The sequence below is a fragment of the Mustela nigripes genome, chromosome 7 (assembly GCF_022355385.1).
Source record: "Mustela nigripes isolate SB6536 chromosome 7, MUSNIG.SB6536, whole genome shotgun sequence".
NCBI lineage: Eukaryota > Metazoa > Chordata > Mammalia > Carnivora > Mustelidae > Mustela > Mustela nigripes.
In genome coordinates, this window is record NC_081563.1 from 61,290,460 (window position 1) to 61,312,412 (window position 21,953).

Below are 21,953 nucleotides of genomic sequence, written 5' to 3' on the forward strand. Positions count from 1 at the left end.
GTTGCCTGCCTCTCTGCCTACTTGTGATCTCTGTCAAATAAATAAATAAAATCTTAAAAAAAAAAGATTTTATTTATTTGACAGAGATCACAAGTAGGCAGAGAGGAAGGCAGGGGGCGGGGGGAGGGGAGCAGGCTCCCTACTGAGCAGAGAACCCAATGTGGGGCTTGATCCCAGGACCGGGGGATCAGGACCTGAGCCGAAGGCAGAGGCTTTAACCCACTGAGTCACCCAGGTGCCCCCTATCTTAATATTTTTAAAATATTTTATTTATCCATTTGACAGAGAGAGAGAGAGAGAGAGCACAAGCGGGGGAGGGGGTGGGAAGCAGGCTCCCTACTGAGCAAGAAGCCAGATGCAGGACTCAGCGGAAGGCAGCCACTTAACCGACTAAGTCACCCATGGACACTTAGTAATTTTTAACATAATTCACTAATACAACACGTTCATATCTGCATTATACAAAATAATTTAAGTACTAATTTTTATCTAGAGCCATTGGCTCTGGATAAATTTTATTTCATTTGAAATAAAATAGAATATTTCACTAAAATGAAATGGAAGTATATTTCTTCTAACAGGAATACTTGGTTAAAAATTAAATTAAAAAAATTACCTTCTAAATTTATCTTTCTTGTCTTTTAAATCATCAACTTCATTGTGTGTGAACAGATCAGCTATACGTGTAAGTAGATTTGCATTAATACAGTTCATGTTGCATGGGGTAGCTACTATGGCATTCATATTTTTGTGGCAATACTGAATACATTGTTCAACCTAAAAAAACATACAACAAAAAAAGAATGTTGAAAAGAGTAGCATGAGGATGATGTCATGTGAATACCTTTTAAAGACAAAATTCATTAAAAGTTTGATCCATGGACTGCTAGGAGCTAACTGGATTTTGCCTATCTGGGTTAATCTATACTGTTGCAAGATGAGCCAGCAGGCCATATTTCTACAAACACATACAGAGCTAGGAAAATAACTTCCAATTTTCCTAGCATACTCTAAATAATAATGCAATGAGCATCCTTCAAAATTGTGGCAGGTATAAATCTTAGTCCACAAACTCCTGTATATAAGATGTGACTTTCTAGAACTACACTTAATGGCAATATTAAGCCTCTACTTCTTTGAGTGGCTAAAACATAATTTTAGTCACTTCAGGGTTTTCTCAGTTGTGTTGTGCTTGCTTTCTGACTTTATTCCCTTTTCTCCAACCTGAGGTATACCTACTTTCTTTTTGAGGTGGATTTGGGTTTTGGGGAAAAGTAATGCTGGCTAATCATGTATTTTCCAAATATTTTGTTTATGGCATAAAAATTATGCTTTAGGGCTTAGATCTCAAAACTCAAAGATAAAGGACTCTTTTAATTTCTACTTTTTTCTGTAACCCCACTCTGAAGCAATTAATACTAACAACTAAATGGAGGAACAACTAAGGAGTAGGAAGAATACAGAGAACTAATAAAACTCCAAATAATCAAGTAAACAAATTTCACATCTGTTAATATAGCAAAGGAGTATTCTGCCTTAACACAAACATATATAAACATGTGAATGCTTAAGAAATTTATTAAATAAAAAAATATATTCAGTGTTAGAGCCTGATATGTGCATGTATATATTGCACTTTTACATTTTATCAACTACTCTTAAATGATCAACTTTAGCATTTGGTTTACCAATATATGGTTATACTAATAGTTGGGCATTTGTTTTTAATTCACTGAATTATAAATGAAAGACACAAATAAGTAAAACATGCTTAAAAAAATTACTTAGTGAAACAAATATATTCCAATTAATTTTCATTTAATTAAGTTTTAGAGCAAAATTCCTCTTGAGTCAAAGCTAATTCTGTTTAATTTCATCTAATACAACAGTAAACTATTCCTTAAAGATAAATTGTTTGCTTTACAGGCATAATGTATTAATGGTACATAGTAGTCTCACCCTGTCCCCACAGAACAAGAGCAGTTTATTCGAAAGGAATTGTAAACAGAGAGTTAGACAAAGCTTTCCCGACAAAAAGAAGCCATTTCAGGCCCCAAGCTGTTTTCTGTGATCTGTGCCCTACCTCCTAGGACTTATCAGAGTTACAAAGAAATACAAAAACCTCAGTAGTTAAGAATTTTTAGGGAATCAGTGGAATGAAAAAACAGTCTCCATCAGGCCTGGAGACAACAAATACGTGGTAAAAACTCCCAGTAGTTTCCAAAGTAAACAATGCTGAGGACTCCTCCAGTTTAGGCCCATATCCCTTCCCCCTCTTCCAGTTACCTCTGTTTCATTGTAATAGTAAAGTCTCCACCCTAGGAAGAGCACAAGCTTCATTAACTTAGCATAGGACGCTTGTACCTTACGCCCCTCCTCTACCTGCATTGAGAGCTCGCCTTTATGAATATTCATCCTAAACCCTGAATAAAATGAACTGCTCAGGGCTGCTTGGGAATGATGGCTTTGGTTTTGAAAGTTGCTTCTTGTGATCTCCGTATTTGCTGCAAATGGTTTCCTTTGTGTGACAACTCCACCTTATGTAGTCTCTGTACCTCACCAAGGAGCAAACCCCTATTAGTTCAGTTACGAAATCACACTCTTGAATTAACAACAATTTTAGTAAGATGTCTTAAAAATTCCTAAACCCTTGAAAGAAAAATCAAGTTATATGTTAAATTAAACATAGGTGAATAAACAAGTGTTTTTTTCTTTTTTTTTTTTAAACAGAGGGAGAGATGGGGGAGGGAGAAAGAATTTTAACCAGGCTCCATGCCCAGAGGGGAGCCCAATGCAGGGTTCAGTCTCAGAATCCTGAGATCATAAACCTGAGCCAAAAATCAAGAGTCAATACTTAACTGACTGAGCCACCCAGGCACCCCAAAAAGAGCTTGGATCTTTTATTAATACTTACCAATGAATCCATTTTCAAAAACTCTGAAGAAATAAGAATTGAAATGACATTTCCTGGTTCTAAAAAAAAGAGAAAAATTAAATTCTCCTTTTGATTTGTACCTCAACCGCCTCAGAACAGGCTCCTTTTCACCTTAACAGAGGATGTTACATTAAAAGAGCAATTTATTATAACCTTCCTACATCATAAAGCTTAGATACATGAAAGAAAGAAAATGCAGTGTTAAAATATACAGTATAGAAAAAGCACACAGTAAATCTGCCCCAGAATTAGATTCATATTGATGAGGGAACAGAAGGCTGGCTGAGGACAAAGGAAAAGCTGACACCCTGCAACCTCCCCCCTCCACCACCCCCACTCCTGGGTGGGACATATGTGACATTCTTTTAGGAATCTCCCACCCATTTTAATGTTAATACCTTGCTAGAGGGCAAAACGACCTTGGCAAAGGCAAGGCCTCTGGTATCCTGGTATTTTGTAGGTCCTCTTTAGCATATTGAAACCTCCTTTTTCCTTACTTCCCCCACCCCCATGGTACATAACCTGCCACCCCTCACAACCCCAGGGCAGCAGCTCTTTCTGCCCATGGGTCCTGTTCCCGTGCTTTAATAAACTACCATTTTGCACCAAAGATGTCTCAAGAATTCTTTCTTGGTCATTGGCCCCGGACCTCACCCCACCGAACCTCAGCTCTATTCTAGAACATCATCAATATCAAGTAAAAAGACTCCAGCTAAAGACATGACACATGCAAACTTTTTTCCTTAACTAAATCAGAGAAAAAGATAATTAAAATTGAGACCAATTCATCACATTAAAAAATCATGAGAAAATCTTCTAAATGATTAATGGAGGCACTTGTTATTAGTGAAGTTACTTCAAAGGCAGTACAATGCTTGTTATGAACAAATATTAAAAGATTCTGAAAGCTAATATAAAATTTATTATTGCAGAAATGCTAAAGTTACTTTCTAAAGGCAGGCTGAGGTGGGCGTTGAGAGGCATAACCAGGGAAAGGGGAATGCCAGCTGACACTATTATTTTCGTAAACCCAAGTCATCTCCTATGAGGTATATTTAAGAAAAAAAAAACCTAATTTTTTTGCCTTATATATTAAGACAATCCTTCTAAATAAAGGACTATACAGACAACGATTAAAATAAGTAATCTTTTTTTTTTTTAAAGATTTTATTTATTTATTTGACAGAGAGAGAGAGAGAGATCAGAAGTAGGCACAGAGGCAGGGAGAGAGAGAGAGAGAGAGAGAAAGAGAGAGAGAAGGAAACAGGCCCCCTGCTAAGTAGAGAGCCTGATGCGGGACTCGATCCCAGGACCCTGAGATCATGACCTGAGTCGAAGGCAGAGGCTTTAACCCACTGAGCCACCCAGGAGCCCCTAAAATAAGTAATCTTAATCTTTGTTTAAATATTACTTCTAGGTTAAAGGCTCTCAAACAGCAATGGTGAAGGGGGGAGGGAGTTAGTGAAAAATCCCTCAGGGAAGTATAATTCCAGCTAAGACTCACTGTCTGCATTATCAGGGATTTAATTAAGCATTTTGGTGGTTTTCCTGGTTAGAATAAAGACTGTTGTTACTTATTTTTAAAAATATGTATCTATTTATTTATTTATTTAGTGTGGGTATGCACATGCAAGTACGAGAGGCAGAGGGACAGAGAGAGAGAGAGATTCTCAGGAGGACTCCTCTCTGAGGGCTGAGCCCAATGTGGAACTCAATCTCACAGCCCTGATACTCTCTGAGCTGAAATCGGGAGTCAGATGCTTAACCAATTGAGCCACCCAGGTGCCCCTAAAGATTGCTTCTATAAAAGTTTATGTTTGTAGCCACTGATTACAGAGTGACTGGTTGCGCTCCACTTCTTTTAACTTTACTAAATGCATTAATATGCTAGATCAAACAATATTTTTTTCTCCCTATATAATTTGATTTTTTTTTTATTTCACATATACTAATCATATATGGGTGATTTGGAATCTCTGGACTCTGGCTGAAAATTTTTATTTGGAAATCTTGTAATTTTTATTTAAGAGCCACTAGAAACTTTTTTCCATTAATTTGGTCATTAAAATGTAATAAATTAGAAATTTCTTCAGAAAATTTTTATATTGTCACTGTAGATTTATTTACTAACAAGATTAAAAAAATATTTTAGTACTACTATAAATAGTATACTCTACACATGGAAAGACTTTATTAAACCACATGTGTGATTTCCTATACAAGTCCATACCCAACTAAAGATTACTTAGTAATTATTCTTCTTTTCATCTAGAATACCAGTTCTCAAACTTTTTTTTTTTTTTTTAGATTTTATTTATTTATTTGACAGAGATCACAAGTAGGCAGAGAGAGAGGAAAATACGTTATGCTGAGCAGAGAGCTTGATGCTGGGCTTGATTCCAGGACCCTGGGAACATTACCTGAGCTGAACGCAGAGGCGTTAACCCACTAAGCCACCCAGGTGCCCCCTGGTTCTCAGACTTTTGATCTTAAGACCCTTTTTTGTTCAGATAGGTTATATCTATCAGTATTGATACTGATAATTTATTTATCATAATGTATTTATATATTTATTTATAATTTATTTGTCATAATGATAATTTATCATAAATTAAAACAGGGAAATTTTAATCCTTTTAAAAGAATAGTAGACTCAATACACAGTAACATATTTTATGAAAAATAACCACATTTTCCAAAATATAAATTAGCCAGAAGAGTAACACTGACATTTTTTGCAAATTTCTTCAATGCTTGACTTAAATAGAAGGCAGCTGGATTCTGTTTGTTTCTACACTCAGTCTGTGGGTAGTCTTCTCTGCTGTTACATCAAAACTCAACAACTGGTGGGCGCCTGGGTGGCTCAGTGGGTTAAGCCGCTGCCTCTGGCTCAGGCCATGATCTCGGCGTCCTGGGATCGAGTCCCGCATCGGGCTCTCTGCTCAGCAGGGAGCCTGCTTGCCTCTCTCTCTCTCTCTCTGCCTGCCTCTCTGTCTACTTGTAATCTCTCTCTCTGTCAAATAAATAAAAATAAAATCTTAAAAAAAAAAAAAACTCAAAAGTTTTAAAGGTTAGTTGCAATGGAATCTGAAGTCATAATCCATGAACGCTTCCTGTTCCGTTATCTCAAAGTCAAATCTTGCACTGTGAGTGGATCTTTAACCCAGGTATGATTTTAACAACACACATTGGTTATTTGGAAAATGTTGGTTCACTGAGTTATGTGGACCTTCCAAATGTTGAAACATTTCATTGTACCATATATATTTTAAAAATCACATTTGTTAGAATTAACACCAGTCTCATCAGAAAAGTCTATAAATATGGAGAGACTGTCAAGCACATGGAAGCAGATACAAGTTTTCCACACTCCAATTCTCACTTGAAACCCTGAATTTTATTGACAATGGATACTGTCAGTGGTTTCCCTTTCGTTGATCAACTCCCTCAATTCATCTTCAAGAAAATATCTGTCAAATGCCTGTCTGAATAACCATAATTTGCTTATCATTCTTTCGAGGAAAATGGTTTTCTCTTTTTAAAAAGCCACTAGTTTAGCTTGCAACTCAAACAACTGCACAAGTGCTTTTCCTCCAGACGACCATCACACTTCAATATAAAGCATGAGTGCACCTCCTGTGTCATCACAGAGAACATGAAAAAGATGCATACTCAAGGGTCAAGAGTTAATAAAATTAATAATTTTAACTGTTTTATCAAGGATATTCTTAAAGTAAGAATGAATTTTTTCTTTCATTTTTTTCCTTTTTAACTATGAGCACGTGGTATTGAGGAACAGTGACTACTAGCACAGTTTGGTATCCCTGCCCGGATATGTGCTAAAGCTCCCAGAGTTTTCTCCATTACTTCCGTAGTACCATTTGAACAAAGGTCAACACAGAGAAAAAGTAACAGTTTAGTATTATAATGCAAATCGTCTTGACCTTGTGAATCCTCTAAAAAAATCTCTAGGGTACCAGAGGTCCACGTACCATACAGTGAAAACGCTGATCTAGAGACCTGTCCACTTGCCATACATTCACTATAATCTATAAAAAAGGATGAGGTATTGGTTTCTTAAAAGGTGATTACTAATCTGAGCATAAATACTAATGTCCAAATAATTTTCCACATTGCATGTTTGGCCTGAAGCAACTACCAGGTGACACATAAATTTTACCACAAAATAAGCAATAGATTGTCTTTTACCTAAAGTGGGCATCTCACAATCTTTATTCTCCTTAGTGTTCCTTTTAACATACTTTATCAACCAGTTGAAAATGTGAACGTCACAATGAACTGAAATGTCCACCTCTTCCCAGCGCTGCGCATCCATAGATAAATATTCAGCAAAGTACTTCATTTCTGATATCAAAAGATCTCGTGGGCAAATAAAATCTTCTTTCAAGTTTTTTGCTTCATCACATACATGGATCACCATGTTTGGCCTTCATAAAAAATGTTACACAGAAATGAAATTATTAGAGTTCTAGAAGAGGCGCTAAGAACACTGACATTTATTGGAAGTACGAGAATAAGACGTTTTTGGAAGTTTTGACCATAAATCAATTATATAGGGCTTGAGTTTCAGAAGTTTTCATTAAGTATCTTGCTAATCTGATCTGTATCTTAGGTTTTTGACTCATTTTAGTTAAGCTGGTGACCTTAAGATTATTAAGCCTAATAACTTAAGAGCTTAGAAAAACAAAAATATTTTACTATAGGACTCTAGTTTACGTGGTTTAAAGTTTATTTTTCAAGTTATATGTAAATAAAATTTTAAAAAATAAAACCAATTCACAAAGAAAAATTAAATAATACCTTCTAATTCTTATGAAGAACATAAAATGGCACTTTTACATGGTTATGGGTATGATGAGTAGAGACTAAATACTACAATTTTCTTACTATCAATAAATAGGAAAAACAGGTAAAATCTTTCATTAAAAAATAAAAAAACTAGCAATGGCTACTTAGTTATTTTTAACAGTAAGAAACTTTGTTTCTAGACATTCATCAAATATAAATTAGTAAATGTAGTTAAAAGGATTCTTAAGACTACAATGTGTTTATTAACATATTTAAAAATAATTTAAGAGTAAGTTTAGATATTGCATCAGACCTGCTGCTTCAAAAATTATATATTCCTTGAATTTACTTTCCTTTGAAAATTATATCACCTCAAAAAAGCAGTATCAGTGTGATGCACAACTACCTTCACAGCATTACAAAAGAGAATAAGTAGAAAGAGATACACTATCCTACAATATGAATTTAATGTGTTCAATTACCTTTCTAATACAAAAAAATAACATTTGAAACAAAACTGGGCTATCAGAACAAGGATTATTAACCAACATTCTTGTTAAGGTCAAAGGAATTTAAGTAAGTTTGCAAATTGTTCTTCCAAAGAAATTACAGTCAAAATATAAACAGGTAATGGGTGCTATAATGAAGCATAATGTTTCTGTGGCTTTTGGGTCTGCAGTATGAAATACTAGATAATTCCAGTAAAAAAATTATCTGATAAATTTTTGTGCTACACAAACGAAACTAGTGGTTAAAAATCTACGCGAATAAATTAAAAATCACTGAACTATACACTTCAGAAGGGTAAATTTTTCTTATCGTGGTAAAATACACATAGCATAAAATCTATCATATTAGCCCTTTTAAGTGTACAGTTCAATGGCATTAAGAACATTCACAGTGTTGTACAATCATCACCATCATCCATCTCCAGAACTTTTTCAAAAGGGTAAATCTTATGGCATATGAATTATATATGAAAAAAACTGTTACAATACAGAAAGGAACTTTCAGATATGAAAATATTCTATATCTTTGTGTGATGGTTACATGGTGTACACATTTGTTAAAATTCATCAATGTGAATACTTAAAATATGTCTAATTTATTATATGTAAAATATACCAATCAAAACTTGCAATATACTAAAAGGTGTATTCTAATTTTTAAATGTTTCTATAATGAGAATTATATTCCAATGGCTCTAAAATATAGATCTAGTTTTAAAAAATTGGAAACTAATGGAAGATATTCTTCTTTGGGTTTTAAAATTTGGTTAAAGTTTTATATTAGTAGAGGGTATTCCTAATATTTACAAATATGAAAATGAATTTTTATAAAGGAAAACTGTAGTCCCATTTAATTATAACATGAATAAGCCACATTTAGCCATCAAGCAATTGTTATAGTTCAATGCATGAACTACCCTTTACTCCAACAATTTGAACAATTGTGTAATATAAAATTCCGAAATTATGGTAACTGATGTATACAATCACCAATCATATATTTTATAACTTAAAGTTGATATTCATATTAAATCTTATCTAGCAAAGAACCAGCCTCCTACCCTTCAGATTCTTCAGTCTTTTCTCCACCATTACGAGTAGTACAATTTTCACTTTCTGAAGAACAATTCCTTGTGGAAGCTATACTATGTCTTCCTTAAATACAGAAACAAACACATACAAAAACAAAGGGGGAGGTTAGCGTTTCTAGCTGAGAACGGGTTTTTACTTACTGAATGGTTATACGTAAATGCATGGTTTCCAAGGCTAGTTAAAGTTGGTACTCTGTTAGGTGGCATTATCCCTTAATATTTCTGAAGGTATATGGAAGAAACAGTAGAAAAAAAGGATCACACATTGCTAACATTACACTGAAGATTTAAAAAAATGATGTGGTGTGAATGGACAGGGGTCAAGTGTTCAAAAGCTAACAACAGAGTTCTCTCTTTCTGAAGCGACTTTTCATATCAGTATTCTGACTGCTGCTGCCGAGATTTAAATCACTCAGTACACTCAGGGTTTCTAAAATCAGCTATTACTTCCAACTGCAGAAAACATCTTTTCTATCCTGCCAGTGTCATTTGAAGCTAATCTTGACTATGTAAAAGGTAGATAATATGAGGAACAAGCCACATTTTCTTAGTAAAAAAAAAATTAAGTAGAAAGTGTAGGTCAAATCTCTTTAAATTTATGACATAATTTAACAGACTGGAGTAGTAAATTTTGATATAATAAAAAGTTTTTTTGGTGATAGTGTTTGACCTGCATATTAACATTAAAACATTTTTCAGATAGCAAAGACACATTTCTAAAAATCAGGAAGATAAAAATCCTAATAAATTTCCTGGCAATGTTTATATTAGCCTATAAAAAAAAATAAAGTTGATTGAAATGCATATTTTGCAAAATTATTATAAGGACAAGTACTGCATTTTGTTTTCAAACCTTACCAGTTTTGGAAATTGTATCTTGACCAACCAGAGTCTCCTGAAATTCTCCCTGCATGTCAAGAAGGGAGGATTTGATATACGTGGCTAAAGTTTCCACAGGACTTTCTCCAGCAGCCATTAGGGGACTATACTGGTTGTCAACAGGTGAACTTCCACTGCTCTTCAGTTCATCAAACCTTTTTGCACACTGTAATGACATAAAAGGAAGGAAATGCAGGTCTGTGTTCTTTTCTTTTCTTTTTTTTAAAAGATTTGTTTATTTATTTATTTATTTGACAGAGAGAGGGAGAGAGAGAGATCACAAGTAGGCAAAGAGGCAGGCAGAGAGAGAGGGGGAAACAGGCTCCCCACTGAGCAGAGAGACCAATACAGGCCTCAATCCCAGGACCTTGAGATCATGACTGGAGCTGAAGGCAGAGGCTTAACCCACTGAGCCACCCAGGCACCTGGAAATGCAGGTCTTTCTTAATTAAAAAATAAGATTAATTTCTTGCCTTCTGTTTGGTGGCATTTTTCTATAATCATTTTCTACAAGTGGATTCCAATCTGCTGGGTAATACTAGAAAATTGTACAAAAGCTTCTGACTTTTTTTCTTTTTTAAAAATTTTTGAGAGGACGGGTGCCTGGGTGGCTCAGAGGGTTAAGCCTCTGCCTTCAGCTCAGGTCATGATCTCAGAATCCCACATCGGGCTCTCTGCTCAGCAGGGAGCCTGCTTCCTCCTCTCTCTTTCTCTGCCTGCCTCTCTACCTGCTTGTGATCTCTGTCTGTCAAATAAATAAATAAAATCTTAAAAAAAAAATTTTTTTTTGAGAGGAAGAGAGCATATGCTCATGTGTGTAAGCAGAGAGTGTGGTAGTGGTGGGGGGGTGGGGAGATGAGGAGCAAAGGGAGCGGGGGAGAGAGAATCTTAAGCAGGCCTGCAAAGCCAGATCTCATGACCCTGAGATGGTCATCTAAGCAAAAACCAAGAGTTAGATGCTTAACCAATTCTGATACCCTGGAGCCCACAGAACTTTTAAAAATACACTTAAACCCAATGGAATAATATATTTATCCTGTTATAGGAAAATGAAAAACACCTTTTTTTAAAATAAGATTTTATTTATTTATTTGACAGAGAGGCAGAGAGGCAGGCAGAGAGAGAGTGGGGGAAGCAGGCTCCCTGCCAAGCAGAGAGCTGACGTGGGGCTCAATCCCAGGACCCCGAGATCATGACCTGAGCTGAAGGCAGAGGCTTAAGCCACTGAACCACCCAGGCGCCCCATACCTTTATCAGTCATATTTCCCTGTGGTCTGCATTTATGATGAGTTGACAAAGACAAAAAATATAAATGGGTTTATTGAATCCATTTTTCCTTCAAAATGAATTTATTTTTTGTAACACAAAGAAAGTAAAGTGATAGGCAGGCTTTTAAAACACAGGTTTCTTTGATATCTATCTAAATGTAGATAGATAGAAAGATATCAAAGATTATAAAATATATGTAGATATATATTTTAAAGATTTTATTTATTTGTCAGAGAGAGAGAGAGAGCAAGTGAGCACAAGCAGGCAGAGTGGCAGGCAAAGGCAGAGAGAAGGGCAGGCTCTGTGCTGAGCAAGGAGACCAATGTGGGACTTGATCCCAGGATCCTGGGATCATGACCTGAGCTGACGGCAGTGGCTTAACTGAATGAGCTACCCAGGCATCCCTTCTTTGATATATTTTAGGTAAAGTGTATAACTATATTGGAAAATGAATGTAGATTTATTCAACAAGGTTTACAGCATTTCTAATATTTAAAAAACAAGAAAATTATGAATTTTGAAATGAATACATGATTGCTTAAACAAGGAAGCAACTGAACTATAAATAATTTAAATTATATTGTTAAAAGTTCTTTGTGTTTGGGATACCCGATGGCTCAGTCAGTTAAGCTTCTGTCTTCACCTCAGGTCATGACCAGGTCCTGCACCAGGTTCCTCACTAAGCGGAGAGCCTGCTTCTTCCTCTGCCTGCTGTTCCCCCTGTTGTGCTCTCTCTCTCTCTGACAAATAAATAAGTCAATAAAATCTTTTAAAAAATGTTCTTTGTGTTTAAGCAAAAATTACATGATATGTAGATGTAAAAGAATGAGGCTGGATCTTTTACCTAAAGTGCATACAAAAATTAGCTCAAAATAGATGGAAGACTAAATATTAGAGCTAACACTATAAAACTCTTAGGAGAAAATAATCTTGGATTGGGTGACAGTTTCTTAGCATGACACTAAAAGCACAAGCAACAAAGAAAAATTAGATACATTATTTCAGCTAACTCTTAATCTGTCTTTTCTCTACTTTCAAAATACCAACACATCATCGTCAAAGTGGAAAAAAATTGATAACCCAGGAGATTGAAAGAACATTCAAGAAACTTGAAAAACACACACACAGATACTAAAGCAATATTGAAAATAATTGAACACAGGACTGTCAACAGGATTAGATAAAGAGATCAATAGATCAGAACAGTAAATGTAGAAAAAGATCTGAATTTCAAACCAGTAATAAAGAATGAAATTATTCTCCAAACTATGGAAAGAGGCCAAATGTCCATCAATTGATGAATGGATAAAGAAGATGTGGTATGTATGTGTGTGTGTATGTGTATCTATATATACACACACACACATACATACATACACACAATGGAATATTATGCAGCCATAAAAAGAATGACATCTCATCATCTGCAACAATGTGGACGGAGCTAGAGAGTATTGTGCTAAATGAAATAAATAAAAGATAAATAGCATAGGATTTCACTCATATGCAGAATTTAAGAAACAAACCAGATGGGGCCGCCTGGGTGGCTCAGTCATTAAGCATTCAACTCTGGGATTTTGGCTCAGGTCATGATGTCATCGTTACAGCTGCCTACATCATCTAGCTGCCTCTGGCTCCCTGCTCAGTGGGGAGTCTGCTTTTCTCCCTTTTCCTTTCCTTCTCTTCCTAACCCCTCCCTGCTCCTTGCAAGTGCTCCCTCTTTAAAATAAATAAATCTTAACAAAACAAAACAAAACAAAACAGATGAACATATGGGAGGGATCAAAAAAGGAAAGAGAGGGAAACAAAGCATAAGAGACTCTTAAAGATACAGAACAAAATGAGGGTTGATGGGTGGGGACCGGGGATTGAGTTAAATGGGTGATGGGTAATAAGGAGGGCACTTGTTATGATGGGCCCTGGGTGTTGTATGTCAGTGAGGAATCACTGAGTTCTACTCCTGAAACCAATACTACACTGTATGCTAACTAACTAGAATTTGAATAAAAAATTTGAAAAGAAAAAAAAGAATGAAAAATTCAATAAATGTTGAGACAATTAACTAGTCATTTGGAATAATGTTAAAACTAAATCAAAGTGCAGATGGAGTCAAGATTTAAATGTAGAAAATAAAAGTAGTCAGGAAATGTAGGTAACTACATATTATACATAGCCTTCAGGTAAGAAGGATTTTTTAAAAGGATAAAAAATGCAGATCTCAAAGTAAAAGATCCACAGATTTTACATTAAACATTTAAAACTTCTAAACATCTGTATATAAGAGACTATCATTAATAACTTAATAGGCTGGGAAAAAACTGGTAAAAGCTAGATCAAGGGTTAATATATTTAATATATAGAAAACATTATTTAAAACTAGTAACAAAACATTGGGGTGCTGGGTAGTTCATTCAGTTAACTGTCAGCCTCTGGCTCAGGTCATGATCCCAGAGTTCACAGATGGAGTCTTGCATTGGGTTTCCTATTCAGCAGGGAGTCTGCCTCTCCCTCTGTGCTTCCTCGCTGCTCATAATCTCTCTCTCTAGCTTTGCTCTCTCAAATCAATAAAATCTTTTTAAAAAACTAGTTACAAAGCAAATTCACAAACAGAAAAAGGCCATGGTACAATAAGATATGAAATGTTCAATCTCTAGGATTTAAAGTAAATTAAAACTGCAACAAAGATAGCACATATTTTGAAAAGACACACACAAATAGTATGTGATATAAAAAGTACAGGGATCAAGACTCCGCTATGCTGACTGGAATAGCTGGCAATATATAACAAAAGCCTTAAAAATGCATTATCCCCTAAGGAAATAAGAATAAGATATTTTAATAGTGGTATTTGTAGTAGCCAAAACTACATGCCCAACAAAAGGGACTAATTTAATAAATTATGATATAGCTCAAATGTTGCAGAAGTCTATTAATTGACACATAAATATGTCTACAACACGCTAAGTGAAAAAGCAGTAAAACAGTGAATTTGTTCTAAGTCCATCTTAACAATTCTTTTTTTTTTTTTTTAAAGATTTTATTTATTTATTTGACAGACAGAGATCACAAGTAGGCAGAGAGGCAGGCAGAGAGGAGGAAGCAGGCTCCTCTCTGAGTGGCGAGCCCAATGAGGGGCTCGATCCCAGGACCTTGGGATCATGACCCAAACCGAAGGCAGAGGATTTAACCCACTGAGCCACCCAGGCGCCCCATCTTAACAATTCTTACATGTATAGAAAAGTATCTGGAAGGATATATACAAGGTGTTAACAACTTATGTTAGATAGGATCAGACAGCATTCTGATTTTTCACTTATTTCCTTTGTGTGTGCGTATGTGTGTTCTTTAAGGACATGTTTTGTTTAATAATGAAAAATTATTTAGGGGCGCCTGGGGGGCTCGGTTAGTTAAGCATCTGACTTTGTTTCAGCTCAGGTCAAGATCTCAGGGTGGTGAGATTGAGGCCTGCACTGCAGTGGCTCCACACTCAGCAGGGAGTCTGCTGGAGATTCTTTCCCTCTGCCCTTCCTTTGTGTGCATGCATGTGCTCTCTCTCTCTCTCTCTCTCAAATAAATAAATAAATAAATCTTTAAAGAATTATTTAAAAATTAACACTATTTAGACATAATCTGATTTACATTTAGTTGTATTTTAGTTAAAAAAAATTCAACAATTGGGTGAATTTGGATACACAGTGAATATTAGATGATAGGACAGAGTTATTGTTAATTTCTTGGGTCAACCATGGTACTGCGATTATGAAATAATGTCCTTATTTAAGGGAGATGTATGCTGTAGTCTATGGGGTGAAGTGTCACTTTAAAATACTGCAGAAAAAAATTTCATAAAGAGATGAAGCAAATAGGGCATCTACATAATGATATAGGGGTGTAGTGCTCTTCCTTCAACTTTTCTATATGTTTGAAGATATTCACAATAAAAAGTCAAAACAGTAGTTGAATTCACAGTTTGCCTCATTTAAAAACCTAAAAAGTTTCAAAACTTAACCAAAAGGTTTGAAAAAGGGGCACCTGGGTGACTCAGTCAGACTTGGGCTCAAGTTGTGGTCCCGGGGTCCTGAGATCGAGCCCTGCATTGGGCTCCCTGTTCAGCGGGGAGCTTGCCTCTCCCTCTCCTTCTCCCAGGCTTGTGTTCCCTCTTGCTGTCTCTTCTCTCTCAAATAAATAAATAAATAAAATCTTAAAAAAAGAAAAGGTATGAAAAAGTATAAATTAGGTAGTGAAAAAAAAAGTTCCTCATCATTTCACAAAGACTTATAACAACTGAGTGCAATTAATTTCTTGTGGGTATTGGTTTTCTCGACTGCAAAAGAAGATGGTGCAGGGCGCCTGCGAGCCTCAGTCAGTCAAGTGTCTGCCTTGGGCTCAGGTCATGAACCTAGGGCCTGGGATGGAGCCCCACTTCGAGTTGTCAGGGGCTCACTGCTCAACAGGGAGTCTGCTTCTCCCTCTCCCTCTGCCCCTCTCCCTCTTTTGCTGCTTTCTCTTGCTTTTGCTCTCTCTCAAATAAATAAAATCTTAAAAAAAAAAAAAAAGATGGTGGAACTTTCTGCCAGTATTTTCTGAGTGTATATGATGGACCAGGGCAATGGTAAATATGCTTTAAATTCACTGGGGAGGGGTGTGTGGGTAGTTCAGTCCTTAAGCATCTGCCTTCCACTCAGGTCATGATCCCAGGGTCCTGGGATGAAATCCACACGGGGCTCCCTGCTCAGCAGGAAGCCTGCTTCTCCCTCTCCCACTCCCCCTGCTTGTGTTCCCTCTCTCACTGTGTCTTTCTCTATGTAAAAACAACAACAACAACAACAAAAAACAACTACTGGGGAAAAATCATTAATGTCATTTCTACTTCTAGAGAACTCCGAGATGATTCACCCACTTTAGAGTTCCTATTAACTGCAAAAATTCTGAGGTGTTTCTCAAAGTAGGTTTTATGGATGGATTACCAGAAATCAAAGAATGTAAGAATTAGATTTTAAGTTTTGATTCTGAGCATAAAATTAATAAAATCACCTAAATCATTGGGATGACAGAGTATTTCAGTTCCTATTTGCTTTTCTGTTTACAATTAAGTTGTACCGAGAAATGTTTTGAATATCTGAGGCTAATTTTTAAAACGAAAGATAGGGAAGGGACTCTGTAGAGGAGAGAGGCACTGGTGTCCAGGGAAGGCACATAACCTCATGGTACAATGTAAGGCTTCATAGTAGGTTAAATAGGGAAAAGTGGAAATGAAGTCTTTGAAAGGCACATGGCAATACAGGCTGAATGCAAAAAATTATGTGCCACAACTGACCATACAATATTTGCTTAGTAATCAGCAATTTAACTTCTGCAAAACACTACCACTTACCACATTAGGTATCCATTTTTAGTTTGAACTTTGTTGTTTTTAGGTTTCATTTGTGTCCACTGTATGTAAATTTGCTTAAAGGTGTATAGGTGTGTTTATAACTAATATTGTTAGTGCACATTTAATTTATATTATAATAAAAATAATTTAAGTCAACACTGGGAATTTTCAAGTTTTTTCCTTTAAAAAGTTCTGTTCCTTATTCAAGTTTGAGAAGCACAGCATTAGGGATTTAATAATATATAATTTGATTTACAAAAGATTTATCTACCCATAATTTTACAGTATCAATTCTGTTACTTAAAATGAGATATTAGTGAATTTTCAGTTATTATACAAACAACTGAATTTAAACATACCAGGTTGCTTAATATGTAATTTATGTAGTTTGTATCTAGTCAAATCATATCATACGCACATTCAGTATTCATGCACATGAATTTATAAGACTCAAAATTTTTTTCCTTTCTTAGAAGACGTTTCTTTAAATTGATCATTTTCTGATTTTTCCAAAAACAATCTAGGGGATGGTTATTTACCTCTTTGGGTGTTAATCCAGGCACAAGCCTTGCCACAGTTTCCCAGTTGATGGTCTGATGGATTCCAATTAATGGATAAAGGATCATGTCCAACACCATTTGGTTGTTATTGTTCAAGAAATTGTTGTTCTCTGAATATCCACGACTCATCTTTTAGAACTAGAAATAAAGACAAACAGGTATATTTACATCTGAAATCCAAGAGTTTTTAGAACATTAAAAATCAGTTACAATTTATTCCTAAGAATTATATGCTACCTGTAAAGGAAAAATAAAACTGACCTAAAATAAATAGAATATACAGCTCAAATCTCTTCAAATATTATAGCATTTGAATATTATGGATTGATGGATGGTTAGACACAAGGATGGACAGATGGATAAATTATCTGATAAAAAAGTGTAATAAAATATTAATGGCAGAATATAAGTGGTAGGTATATAGGGGTTCATTATAACATTTTTTTAAACTTTGCTATGTGTTTAAAATTTTTCATAATAAAACATTGAGGGAAAAGTTGAATAATATATATCTTTCAAAAAAAAATCTCTAAGTGTGTTTGATTTATGCCTCGATTAGCAATTCATGGATGGTAGAGTTTAACTAAAAACAAAAAACAACAAAAATATATCCTGGTTAAAAAGAATTGTAATTTGGGGTGCCTGGGTGGCTCAGTGGGTTAAAGCCTCTGCCTTCAGCTCAGGTCATGGTCCTGGGATCAAGCCCCGCATCGGGCTCTCTGCTCAGCGGGGAGCCTGTTTCCTCCTATCTCTGTCTGTCTCTCTGCCTACTTGTAATCTCTGTCAAATAAATAAAATCTTTAAAAAAAAAAAAAAAGAATTGTAATTTCATTCTAGTCCTAAGCAGTATTTGGTTTATTCTTCTGTGAGTGAAGGTCCATGCTACAATGAAGGCTGAGTATATTTAATTTTTACTAATGTAATCAAATGAAACTTAAAAACAAGTTACTCTGACATTATATGATAAGCATAATCATTGTCATGGTACCATGTGATTATTAGTTATAAATGGTGGGACATTCTATTAACAATTACAATCAGTTATTTCTCCATGTTTGAAGCAACTTTTTTTGAAGTGTTTCTTCTTCCTTGTCCTGGGGGGGGGAGGGAAACACGACAATTGACCTGATAAGAATTAATCCTTACCCACACCCAAACACTCCCTACGCTCAAATATAAAAAGCCAAAGCGCAGGCTCAAGCTCAAGCCCAGGCTCTCTCTCTCTCTCTCTCTCTCTCTCACAATCTCTCTCTCTCTTTCTCTCTCTCCCCCTCTCCCCTGCACAGCGGAGGCTTCTCTTGCTTTGTTAACCTGGCTCTCCACCCACCACATCCACCTCTAGGTCAATCCAGGAGTCCTGTAATAACATATCCAGCTACCAAGGGTGTCTAGTATGTTCAGACAATGGAATTACCAAGAAAAAAAGCTCTAGAGGTGCCTGAGTGGCTCAGTCATGTGGGTCCAAATCTTGATTTCATCTCCATTCATGATCTCAGTGGAGAGTCTGCCTCTCTCCTTCTCCCTCAGGGCCAATACCTCCCCTCCCCCGTGCATTCTCTCTCTAAAATACATAAATAAGGGGCGCCAGGGTGGCTCAGTGGGTTAAGTATCTGCCTTTGCCTCCTGTCATGACCTTGGGGTCCCGAGATGGAGCCCTGCTTGCAGCTTGCTGCTCAGTGGGGAGTCTGGTTCTCCCTCTCCCTCTACCCCCTCAATCCTGCACAAGATCTCTCTCAAATAAAATCATTTTTAAAAAGGCTCTAGATGGCTTCCCAAATGGATGTAATCCAATAAACATTTAGTGATATGTGACAAGTCAATAAACATTTAGTGATATGTGATAAGCCAATAAATATGGCATGGTCCCCATCCTCAAAGAGTTTATGGTCTGGTGATGGATACTAGCAGTCAAACAGATAAACTTTAATATCATTTACTGAGAGCCAAAGCAGAGGGCCATGGAGGGAGGGACGGAGTAAGATAATATCTGTTACTGAGTACAGTTGGCCCTTGAACAAAACAGGTTTGAACTGTGCAAGTCCAATTATACCCACACTTTTTGTGGTGCAGTACTCTAAATGTATTTGCTCCTCCTTATGATTTTCTTAATAACATTTTCTTCTCTCTAGCTAACTTTTTAAATAAGAATACAGTATAGAATACATATATAAAATATGTGTTAATAGACTGTTTATGTTGCTAATAAGGTTTCTGGTCAAGAGTTGACTTAGTACTTAAGTTTTGGGGGAGTCGAAAGTTATACAAGTATTTTTGACTGTGGGGGATCAGTACCCTCAACCCCCGCACTTTCAAGGGTCAATTTAATAATTTTAGTTTAATAAAATGCAGTTTAATAATTGTAAAACACTTCCTTGAGCCCAGTTGAAAACAGATTTTACAGAGCTTTATTGTTCTCCACTTGTATGCCCAGCACATCATCACTATTCATACCACACAATTTGAGATGTATGTTAAGACTAGGGTATTTTATTATAATTTGTGGACCTCAGTAGAAAACAGTCTAATACAAAATTCTGGGCAGGGACTTGGGTGCTGTTTTTTTTTTTTTTTCCCTTCACTTCCAAAAAGATTCATTTAAAATTTCTAAAATATTTATTGTGCAGGCACCTGGATGGCTCATTTGGTTGGGCATCTGCCTTGACTCAGGTCTTAATACCGGGGTCCTGGGATTGTATCCTCCTGGCTGCTTCTACCTCTCCCTCTGCCTCCTGCCATGCTATCTGGCTCACTCTTCCAAATAAATAAACAAAACCTTTAAAAATGAAAAAATAAATAAACGAGTGAATGAATGAATGAATGAATGAAATATTTATTGTGTACTGCAATATGCTGGCACCTGTTAGCTAATCAAAAACATTGTTCAGATCAAATACTTAAAAACTTGTATGTATATTTCAAATGTGATACTCATTTATAATATACATGGTATTCTTATAAATTCCACTGGAATAGCTGTCACAGTGCACTCTATTCCAAAAAACAAGTATACACTTATCAAAAACTGACAGTAAGAAAAAATTGGAAGCTCAAATTACACTACTACTAAATCCACTCCCAATTTCATAAAAAAAGTTTTTTTAGATGTTAACGTTTACGGTGAAACATGTTATTTAGAAGAAATGAAAATTATATTTAATGCACTTCGCTTTTGCTAATGCACATGAGATTCCTCATGTCCTCATGAGGAGACCCCCCACCCCATTCCCACAACCTTGGTTTACTTAAATGTATTAAAACCAATCTAATTAAATTAATCTAATTAATTAATTAAGACCAAAGAGAAGTCCGCGACTGGCACGTGACTTTGTTTCTTTTTTCAAATATAAAAAGGCTTTTGTAGAGCTTCTTTTGGTGGAGGAAAGGGGAGAAACGAAGGGGCCGGTATGTCAGGTTAAAGGCCCTGGGCATAACAGAGGGTGGGAGATTTTTAAACAGACTCATCCCAAGAGAGAGGACTTGTGCCCAGCCTTCCTGACCACAAACGGGAATCGGGGCAGCTGGCATTCACCGTGAAGGAGAAAATAAAATCACATGAAGCCCAGGACGAAGAGCTCAAAGCCCTGCAAACCTTCGGCGCAGAGGCTCACTTCGAGGCGTGTCCTCACGGTTCCCGAGCCTGTGGTGTCGCCGCCTCCCCCTGTGGGGCAGAAACTCGCCGGGCGCGGAACCGGGGGGAGCGGACAAAGGCTCCGGGCAGCGGGGCGAGGCTGAGGGAAGATGCGGGCAGAGACACGGGGCGCGGCCTGGCGGGCAGACGCCGGGGTTCCCTGAGCTGGTGCGCGGGCGGGGCGGGCGGCGGGGACCCTGGGCTGGCAGGGCCTGCGAAGTGCAGGCTGCGCGCGGGGACGTTCGCGGGCGTTTCGGCTAGCGGGACCCCGGCCGGGACCCGCGGGGAAGGAGGCCGCGGAGGTAAGCCGCTGACTGCCAGCGGTCCCGCCCCTTGCCGCACTTCCCGCCCCCCGCCGGCACCCGAGGCCCCTCGACGTCTCGCTCACCTGCCCAGGGCCGCCGTGGCCCTCGCTGCGCCTCCGTCACCTGCAGCGACCGGCGGAGCCAGCGCTCGCGCCATGAAGCTCCGGCTACCCCGCCCGCCAGCCCCGCCAAGCCCCGCCACTGCGCTCACACTCACGGCCCCTCCCGTGGGCCGGGTAGCGCCCCACTCCGCGCCGCCTCACCAATCACAGGCCAGCGCCACAGCGGCGGAGCCAATGAGCAACGAGCTCCTGCAGGACTGGGGCCCGTGGCCACACAGGCAGCTGAGGCTCGCGGCCGCGGCGCCTTGCCTTTGCCTTCCCCTTCCCCCTCTCCCTTTCACTCTCAGCCTTGTCGCAGTGCAGCGTCCCCACCCTCCCAGCGTCTCGTCTCTTAGCAACCAGATCCTGCCGGCGGGATCTTAAGTGACCAACTCTGAATCCAGAAGAAACGGAAACGCGAGAGAAAAGAAGTCGGATAAAGATTGAATGAAGTAGTTGGCGCTGTAGGTCTCTTTAGTATACCTGTTTAGGT

The 21,953-nt window shown here is 37.5% G+C and overlaps 1 protein-coding gene across 5 annotated transcripts in view; it reads right to left on the minus strand.

Moving 5' to 3' along the window:
- Window positions 1-21,580, minus strand: part of SANBR (SANT and BTB domain regulator of CSR) — a 53,710-nt gene extending 32,130 nt beyond the window's left edge. Inside the window, exons 1-8 of one of the 5 annotated variants that reach the window (XM_059407794.1) lie at window positions 21,443-21,580; window positions 21,035-21,190; window positions 17,406-17,564; window positions 10,203-10,389; window positions 9,315-9,408; window positions 7,145-7,383; window positions 2,915-2,973; window positions 617-777 (exon numbers count right to left, since the gene is read on the minus strand). In XM_059407794.1, coding sequence (XP_059263777.1) covers window positions 617-777; window positions 2,915-2,973; window positions 7,145-7,383; window positions 9,315-9,408; window positions 10,203-10,389; window positions 17,406-17,555 — 890 coding nt within the window. In that variant the 5' untranslated portion in view covers window positions 17,556-17,564; window positions 21,035-21,190; window positions 21,443-21,580. Of the gene's footprint in view, window positions 1-616; window positions 778-2,914; window positions 2,974-7,144; window positions 7,384-9,314; window positions 9,409-10,202; window positions 10,390-15,524; window positions 15,661-17,405; window positions 17,565-21,015; window positions 21,191-21,442 lie in introns of those variants that run through there. The other 4 variants (XM_059407793.1, XM_059407792.1, XM_059407795.1 and 1 more) reach the window with 4 other exon arrangements.
- Window positions 21,581-21,953: the final 373 nt, after the last annotated feature.